This window comes from Pyrus communis, chromosome 3 (assembly GCF_963583255.1).
Source record: "Pyrus communis chromosome 3, drPyrComm1.1, whole genome shotgun sequence".
NCBI lineage: Eukaryota > Viridiplantae > Streptophyta > Magnoliopsida > Rosales > Rosaceae > Pyrus > Pyrus communis.
In genome coordinates this window covers 17,022,967-17,033,080 of record NC_084805.1, presented here as the reverse complement: position 1 = coordinate 17,033,080, position 10,114 = coordinate 17,022,967, and the positions used below count along the sequence as shown (strand labels likewise).

At 36.4% G+C, this 10,114-nt stretch overlaps 1 protein-coding gene across 1 annotated transcript; it reads right to left on the bottom strand.

Annotated features, from left to right (window-relative positions):
- Positions 1 to 364: 364 nt before the first annotated feature.
- Positions 365 to 2,900, bottom strand: LOC137727986 (3-hydroxy-3-methylglutaryl-coenzyme A reductase 1-like). Its single transcript, XM_068466852.1, has 3 exons — positions 1,698 to 2,900; positions 1,034 to 1,562; positions 365 to 906 (listed from the first exon to the last, which is right to left on the bottom strand). The coding sequence occupies exons 1-3, from the start codon at positions 2,741 to 2,743 to the stop codon at positions 661 to 663; spliced, it is 1,821 nt and encodes a 606-aa protein (XP_068322953.1). The 5' UTR covers positions 2,744 to 2,900; the 3' UTR covers positions 365 to 660.
- Between the last annotated feature and the right edge of the window lie 7,214 nt (positions 2,901 to 10,114).

Genomic DNA, 10,114 nt, shown 5'->3' with positions numbered 1-10,114 from the left:
TATAAAAAAAAACTGAGAGTTGTTTTTGTGTTTGGTAAACATTCAGCTTCAGCTTTTTTTCACAGTTTTTGGTGAAAAAAAGCCAAAAACAAGAAGCTGCAAAACTCAGCTTTGAAAAATCAGTTTTTTTTCACATCTGTTTTAAATAAAAGTTTACCAAACACTATAATACTGTTTTTTTTTTTTTCAAAAGCACTTTTACAAAAAAGTTTACCAAACACTCTTGCTGCTTTATTTCATAACCACTTATTCTCACAGCCGAGCAGAATCAGTTTTTTTTTCAAAGTACAGCAATACCAAACCAACCATACGTTTAAATAAAAAGATGAAAAGAAAAAGAACTTGCATTTGAAGAGCTTTCGAGTAAATTAATAATTGCCACTAAAACTTTTCATTATAATTTACACGATTTCTTTCATACAAAGGCATGAAAAGTCATAAATTAACACAGAAATAAAAAAAGTAAACAAAGAAAAGAATACAAATAGTACAATCCTTCTTTCCTAAGCCCTGCTGTACGTTTGTTCTGTTCATTATTTCTCGATCCTCTTCCTCCCCATGCCAAATCGATAACTGATTCATGCCGCCATTATTCTTTCGACATCTTTCCGGCCGTACTTTCGGCTTTTGTAAGCCGGTGAAGTTGGGCCTTTCGAGTTCTTAAGCGGATGCAACAGCTGAGACATCTTTGCTTGATCTGTTGTATTTCATGTGACTTTTCACAAGCTGTCCAGCTGAAATAGCAGACATGAGAGAAAGCTCTCCAGCAAGAACAGAACCAGCCACAACAGTGGCCAACAATCTTGCATTTGATCCTGGTGCCTCTCTGTTAGCACCCTTCACTCCGAGCAGGTTCAGGCAAGCTGACTGCGATGCAAGCTGCGTCCCACCTCCAACCGTACCAACCTGGACAGAACAATCAAACACCAATGTAAGACTTCATCTCTAGCATCAAAATACATCAATGTAAGAACAATCCAAGATTCCAATTTCCAAGCACTGTAAAAAAAACATCAAGGGACAATCAATTTACCTCAATGGAAGGCATGGTGACAGACACGTGAAGGTCCTTTCCATCGTTGATGGGTTCCATCATGGTAATGCAGTGAGAACTCTCCACATTCTGAGCTGGGTCTTGGCCGGTGGCGATGTAGATTGCAGAGACGATGTTGCTGGCATGTGCATTGAAGCCACCGAGAGCTCCAGCCATTGCAGACCCAGTAAGGTTCTTGAGCATGTTAAGTTCACAGAGGGACGCCACGTTGGTTTTCAACACCTTCTGCACCACATCGCCCTTGATCACAGCCTCGCAGACCACTGACTTGCCGCGGCCTTCGATCCAGTTCACTGCAGCAGGCTTCTTGTCTGAGCAGTAGTTGCCCGAAATTCCAATCACATCCATGTCAGGGAAGTCGTTCTGGAGGAAATCCAAAACGTTTTGCACACCTTTGGAGACCATGTTCATTCCCATAGCATCACCAGTGCTGCAGGTGAATCTCATGTACAAGTTCTTCCCAGCAATGGCACACTTAATTGTCTGAAGCCTACCGAATCTGCTCGACCTGAAGAATCAAACCCAAACCCAGTTAACTAAAAGTTTAAACCCAAAATATTATTAAAAAGCAACAACTTCAAGCTTTAATCAAACAAACCGATCAAGGTAATCATACAAATCAGTACAGAAAAGTTCAAATTACCTGTTGAAAACGGTGGACAAGGTGTCATAATTGTTGGGGTCTTCCAAGTAGAACTTCAACTTGGCAGCTCTCTTAGCAGAGTTGAACCTCACACAAGGCGCTCTGGTCATCCCATCTCTCAGCAACACACTGGTGGCTCCGCCGGACAAGTTGATAGCTTTGCAGCCACGGTTGGTGCTGGCAACCAAGCAACCTTCGGTGGTGGCCATTGGCACGGAGAACTCTCTGCCGTCGAGCATAAGAGGCCCGGCAATCCCAACCGGAATCTGAACGTACCCAACTGGCATCTCGCAGCACTGACCCAAAATTGACTCGTAATCGAAACCCTCCAATGGCAGACCAGTGAGAGACTTCCCTGTAATCCTCTGCAGCGCCTCGCGCCTGATAGCTGCCGCCCTCTTGCAATCTCCGAGCTTTGACTCCAGAGAGTACGAAGGGATGGTTCCCGCCACGACGGACTTGACCACCTCCTCATCTTCCTCCGTCAACGGCTGGGTGGTGAAATCGCAGGGAGTGGAGAGGACTACCTCTTTATCAAACACCTTCTGTGCAACAGCTTTGGGGGCGGCAGCAACAGGGGCAATTTGGGGAATTGGGCTGCAGTCGAGCCCTGCCCCACACGGCACTTTCCGTGCGTCGTCTTTCAAAATCAAGCGCTCGTGCTCCTCCTCATCTTCGGCAGCCCAGACGTCGTTGCTGGGGCGGAGAATGAGCGACTGCACGAAATCGATCCCGAAGAATCCGAGCAAGTAGATGAAGGAGGCGACGAACGCGACTATCGCGACGATCTCGGTGAGGTCCACGACGTGGAGCGGCGTGGAGGTCCTGATCTTCTCGCGCCACCGAGTGAGGAGGAAGTAGACGACGGAGAAGAAGAGAGTAAAGAAGACAGCGTTAGTCAGGTACAGCGGCAGCGGGAGGGCGTCGGAGGCCTTGGCCCCGACGACGACGACGTCGTTCTCGTGGTCCACCACTTTCACTTTCATCGGCCCACTTCTGGCCTTGGTGGCAGGTGTGTCCATCGTCGATCGCCTTCGGACGTCCATCGGGTGTGTTGACGCGGCTGGTGATGCTAAAATGCGCCGCCGGCGATCGAGCGGAGGAGGAGATCGAGAGGAAAAGGACAGCGAGGACAGAGGCTTGTGGGCAAAACGGGAAACTCACAAAAATGATTGAATTTTTGAACTTAAAATTGTTGGTAGGTTGCCGTTGAGTCTGTTTGAATGGTGGAGCGAGTGTTTAGGGGGGTTTATATAGGTAGTGGGCTGGCGTACGCGTGCGAAGGGACTGGCACGTGCGAGGGATGGGAAGCTACGCAGAAGGGAAGGAGTAAGTAAGAGTGTCCTATCGGCACGTGTCGCAGTTGCAGTATAATAAATAGTCAAAGGAGTACACCTCTTGTTTTATCTTTCCTACCTCTTTCTTTCTTTTATTTTACTTTTCATTTTCTTACAAGTTTTTTATTTTTATTTTTTGTAAGAAAATTATATTTGTGTTTCCGATTATATTGGACGGTTGGTTGTTTGTCTTTATCCCTATCTTTGTTTAGTTATTTTTAGGGTTTTAGGTTCTATCTTTATATCCTCCATGGAAGCTAAATTTAGGTTTGGTGGTTTTTTTAGGTAATTTGAGTTAATGTGCAGGCCTTTATGGTTACATTTAAGAGTTGGATGAAAAAAAGGAGTGTGTGACTGTCAGTCGTAGATGCATTGAGTGTATCAATATTTGATTATAGGTAGGTTGTGTAGGGAAAGCAGAAAGAACTAAACACTACTTAATAGCAATTAAACCCTAGCAGGTTGCCAGGTTCAACAACACTTCATAGCAAAGCGCTTCCAGAAGGCATTGCTTATGTGAATTGTATTGTAAAATGCAAACCTATCTTTACACATGCATGATGGTTAGCATGCCAACTTTCTATTAAATCTTAGTAGTACTCATAAATTTGGGGAGGAGGATTCTCTCTCCTTCTAAACTCTCTCCCACTTCCTCTCCTCTTACTTGAACAGCTACGGTTAAGCCACGTTAACATTTTATATCGATTTTCTTTTTGTAGAGATAATGAGACAAAAAGCAAAGTGTGAGAGGAGAGGAGGGAAGATGATGGGAATTGGAGGGGAGAGAATCATGCTCCTAATTTTGGAAACAATTAGATCATATTAGAAGTTATCTTTTATAATTGTACAAGCTGCAGGCCAAAAAGTTATATTTGTTTTTGTTTAATAATTTTCAGGAATTGTTCTGGAGTTTGGTTTGATTTCTCTCTGTATGAGAGTTTGCTAGTTTAATTGCTCTCTATAGGATAGTGCATGATTTTAATTTTCGTTTTGGTGTGTTACCTCTTTTGGATCTACGTGTGAATGGTGGAGTTGTTTGATTTATTAGATCTACTCCATTTGTTGTTTTGGGATTGTGTGATGTGATCGACCCACATACATCGTACTCCCTATCTCAATTAATGATTTGAAATTTTGTTCTCACATGATCTATCTGTATCACGAAGTTTAACAGTTTTATTGATCTGTGTAAATGCGTGGTTTTGGGTGAGCTTGGATGAGTGCTTTAAGTCTACTAATTGCTTTGCGATTAGTGATGTTTTATTATAATATTTTACATCTAGTTTGCAAGGACCCTTTTAGGCTGAGTTCTTCATGATATGTATTTGTAATACCCATTTATCAATGAATGAAATATTGTAAACTTCTTACCAAAAAAAATATATCATATGCATATATAGGAGGCTACCTTTATTAATTTTCCTTTTTAATTTGTAAAGTTGTGTAGAAATCTTCTTTTTCTTTTTGTTTGCCCAAAAACAAGATCTCTTGAGAAAGTAGTCTCTCTCGTTCTAATCACTATTCATAAGCTAAAATAAAATACATATAAGATTCCCATACATGTTTTTATTTTCCTACGAATGATAACTACTATTAATATTAATCAAGTGTGATCAAGCAAATATGTCAAAGGAGAAATGCTAAGATCATCTTCAAAAGAGATGTTAAGAATACTACATAGACATACAATAGTAAAAAATAGCAACAAGCTCTCTCCAACTGAGCATTCAGATTTGTACATGGCTCTGAGTCAATCCGTCAAATTTTGACTGCAACAAACAAAATTGTTTAATAATTTTTTAATAGATTTGATGCAATATATAATAACTATTGTTGTGTATTCTAAGTATTTGAATGGATGTCTCAATAATTGGACCTCACAAGGAGATGAAAAATTTATAAAATAACATTATTATTTAACATATAAGGTAGAGCAAAAAATTGTTCAAAATGTCAAATTGCCACATAAGTCATTAAATATCATTATGATGTTTTAAAATTGACACCTCCTTTAGAGATGTTATAAGAGGATCTCCAAAGGAGATGTCAAAATCCTAGGTGGAATGCCACTATGCATATTTGACATCCAAAGTATTTCCAACCGAAATGTTATTTGTTGACTGAATTTGAAGGTTTTGTGATTTTAAGTCAAATTTGACATAGAAATTGACACAAAAATTTAAGGTGGCAGAATGTCCCATTTTAAAAGAATCTCATTAACATTTTTCACGTCCAAGATAGTTCATTACTTGATAAAAAAATATTTATTTATTTCCCAAAACTTGAAAAAGATATTTGGATAGTTGCTGTATTTATATCGGCCAACCAAGGGAGAATAGTTGAATTAAGAAGTGGCAGTCAATTATTCGCAAAATCAAAGTCAAACAAGCACAAGGTTCCCAACTTGGTTTTGTTAATAATGTACAACTACTTTATAGCTTACTTTTGTTAATCATATGCTATATATTATCTTTATATAACAAGGTTATATATATACTAACGGGACAATAACTAGCATAATATGCATGTAGGTCATTTTTGGTCTGAAATGTGTGCGGTTTTCGTCTCCAGCAACAAGGTTATATTCTAGTCTGCAAACAGGACTGTCTCCAAGTAGGCATCTTATAGTCTCGAACGGGTTATACTTAACCCTCTTACAGAGCATTTTATGGAGCTCTGGTGGACTTCTTATCTATCCTTCTCTCTTTCTATCCAAATACAGTAATTAATAGTGTGTAATACCAAAGTCACTTAGTACTACGGTCTAATAGTATTCATCTTCACTTATGAGTGATAGATTCGGATTTGGATCCTCTCCGGATCCCCTCCCTGGGGATCCCGGGGATAAAGACACAAGGATCATTCATCAAAGATCGTGCGGCCATAATTAAATATTTTTTACGCAAAACGAGATTGTTTTACTTTTAAAAATATAAAAAGCATTTAATTGTGGCCGCACGATCTTTGATGAATGGTCTTTGTGCCTTGATCCCCGGGATCCCCAGGGAGGGGATCCGGAGAGGATCCAAATCCAATAGATTCTAGGTTTAAATATCGTGAATGATAAATTCGAAACTAATTTATTTTTCTAAACTTTAGGATAAATATATTGTTGTATTCATAAAAGAATAATGTATATTGCTGAAAATAAAAAATACATTCGAGACTACACTTTAAAATATAATATTTTAGAAGGCTAAAACATAAACCTCCACGCTCTTTAGCCGATGAAGATGTCCTAATATGCCAAGTTAATAGAATATTAATCTAACACTACACGTCGGGGCACAATTTCATTCAATTAACGGTTCAATTGGTCTAAAACACGGTAACATGCCAGGAGAAGATTTAATTGCGTAAGAATGGTGATTGGTTGACGAAAGAAGAGCATCAAGTTTTGCTGAAATGAACAAGTGTCCAATCACAAATAGACATGTGGTTAAACAATTAAAAAGGTGAAAATGTAAACCAACATTACTCCAAACAGAGTGATTTTTGATATATGTTGGTTGGTTCATTTGTAACATTCCTTCAATTTTGTTTTTATGATTTCACCTATGATGCTTTTGTATAAGCACTGTAGATATGCTTTTGTACATTCAACATTTATAATTCAATAAAACATAACTTCTTAACAATTTTGTGTATTGTATTTTGATATGCATATGTAATAGCTGAGCATTAAAGCATTTTTATTTTATTTTATAAATCAAATGTATTCCCGACGAAACCAATTTGTCGGGAGAGAGAAGACTGTGCCGACGAAATAGTCATAGCGACAAACACATTTTGTAGGTTGAAACGTATTATTTGTCGGCTAAAAAGGCTTGTACTGACAAAAATATTTGTCGAAAGATGGAAATGCTGACAAAAAGGATTTTGTCGGGAAGTTGAATCATAGCTGATGAAATACCAAATTTTATCGGAAAAATTCTTAGGTGACATGCTTTTAGCGACAAAATTGCCGACAAACTTTTCGTCAGGAAAGACACTTTGGCGACAAATTTTGACTTTTACCGACAAATTAATTTGGTCAGTAAAGTTAAAATTTCTAGTAGTGTGAACACGTATCTGTTTTCAAATGAGTTTGCAGCAGTATCTGTTTTCAAATGAGTTTGCAGCAGGACTTGCTGCTTTTATTTCAACAGTTTCTACTAGTTACTAATTAGAATATGTGGAGCAAGGAGCTTTGTTTTTTTGTTTTGGGACCGCTTGTGCAAAACGAGTTTCACGCATATGCGAAATTCATACACAAAATCATATATTCATTGATAGTGTGAGACGTGTGCATGTCATGACCTAGCTTGCTAAAATGCTTCTCACGTGCATTTTGACATGCAAAAACCAGTTGATGTTGATGGATTTTGATGTAGATTAAATAAGTGATTGATTGTCTTATTGATTAGAGTGTTCTTACGTAATTTATAGTGATTGATTGTTTTATTGATTAGAGCGTTGCTATGTAATTTATCTTGAAAATGTAAAGGATAAAGTCTTACATCAGTGAATGATCAAATTTTGCAATAATTTATAAGGAATTGTGATACTTTCATATTACTAATTTATTTTATTGTGAAACCTCAACTTTTTTTATTCACTATGTTTTGGGTTAAAACCTCTTATTTCGTATAGGATATCCCTTATAATAAAAAATTAAAAAAAAAAAAAAAGGAAACAAGAAAATGATCTCTGAGATTTTAAATTGATCCCTGAGTTTGTCTAGCTAATGCCAATCATTTTGGTATTTCCGTGAAAATATTTCTTAAATAAAGAGAAAATGAAAAAAATACTCTCAATTTTTGTCAAATCATTTTAACTCATTGTTTATTTACCATATTTTTATATTTCAACTTTCATACATTGTACCACCTCTCATTAATTTCCTACTTCTCTATTTTATGGGAATCTTACTCTCTTTAATTTCTCTAAGGGTTCGTTTAAATGTGTTTTTAAAACATCTGAAAGTGCTTTTAGAGAAATTGTTTTTGGGTTCCAAAAGCATTTAAAGTGCTTTCTACAAGTTAGGTGATTCTTCTAGAAAGCACTTTAAGTGTTTTTTCAAGATTTACTAGCATTTTTACTAATGATTGTTTCTAAAAATATTTTCACTAAAAACGCTTTCAGTCATTTTAAAAGCATATCCAAACAAGCTTTAAGTTAATTAGCTAAAAATACAATGAAATACAAAAACAAAAGCATCAAAAATGACTAATTATTGAATTTTGTTGTCATCATTGTTGGAGTCATTAGCTCAACTTGTTTATCCAACGATGACCCTTTCTCCCTATTTCCTTTCTAAATGCTTAATTAATTTATCATAATTAAATCTGAAACGTACGTAATTAATTATATTACCATCATTTTATTAATTTTTATAGTCTGAAGTGGTTGGCGCCTATTTCTTTTACGAGGACCAAAAAATTCAATGAACACCGTCAATTATATGAACATGAAATACAATATTGGTGGTATAGTGACTTGTGCATATATCCGTACTTCTCTTCTTATTTCTTCTAGTCAACATCTAGGACTTGGTGCACAAATGTTGTTGTTTTCCCTTCAAACTTCTTAGTTTATACATAAAAAATGTGTATCAATCACACCCGAAAACAGAAATTTGCATAGACAAGAATCAACGATGAGCTATGGTTGTACGAACATTGAAATAAACAAATTAAACAGTACACATTTGAGTGACGTCAAAATTAAAGGATGCCTTAGTGAGTATCTGTCCTATCGTTTTATTGATTCGACAAAACGAAATGATTATTGTGGATGGAAGATAAAGAGGAAACGTATAGATTTTGAGCAAAGTATAGGAGGACAAAGAGGGCAGTGCACTGAATTATGATTAATCGTTGCAACCATTCTTGTTCAATAATGCATATTGGAGGTTTGATAGGGACTAAAGTGGCTCCTAAAATGGACTTACTAATTAATACTATTGGGGGTTTAAGACAGCCATCCAGTGAGAAAATATAATCATACAACCATGCTTCGTTGCTAAAAGAAGAATAGCAATTAAGTGTCATTGAAAAATTAAAATGAACGTGTGTTCGAATATTTGAAATTGAAAATTATGCTTGGACACTTGTCCATTTGTGATTGGATTTCAACAGCACTTACTACTTTTTTTTAGCAGCGAATAATAGTTCTAATTATAATTAATCTTGTTTTGTTTTGTTTTGTAAGTCCAAATATTAATATCCTTGATTAAAATGATTTTTGTCTTGATACAACAGAAAACGATACATATCGAAAAACCTTTTTTATAATTGGCATTACACGCCTCTGAAGATATTTTGAACGTGTTTAAAAATAGATAAAATATTATTTAATAAATAACTGATTGATTCACATTATTGCCTATTGTGAGGTACTAATTAAAAAAAAAATGTAAAAAAAGAATTAATTATTAAAAAATACTGTTTATATGATAAAAATATCACTGCCTTATTTGGTGCATTATTTTGAATTTTGGATTGCTTTTGAAATTTTTTGTTTGGAGGGCATTTTTGTCCTAAAATTTTTAGTGATGGTGACTCCAAAAGGACCTTTGGTTTATATATATTATGTATGGAAATATTTATGCGTATAAATTTTGGTCCTATTCCATGAAAAAAAAAAAATATTAAGATTGAAGGTGAATGATTATTTTTCTGAAGCCTCGTGACTTCATTTACAATTATATATTTGCAAAAATAATATATATTTTTGATCCTATCCCATGAAAGAATTGAGATAAACATTGAAAGTTTTAATATTTTTCCCATGAAAATATTATAGTACGTGTAGGGTTATGGAAGTGTGACATGACTCATTGGATTTTTTTTTTTTTTTTTTTTTTTGAAGAGCTGGCTTCCATTAAAACCAGGGCCGAAGCCAAAACGCAACAGAAGCTCACCGAGAGCAAGCTACAGCAGAAACCACAACAATTTACAGAGGAGGAGGATCAACACCACCGACCCAGCCTAAAGCCACAGTCTCCCCCATCCCTAGCAAAACAAAAATAAGGAGGGCAAGGCAACCCATCCTTGTTCAATACATGGACCAACGAAGATGGAGGGAGATTTACCCAAA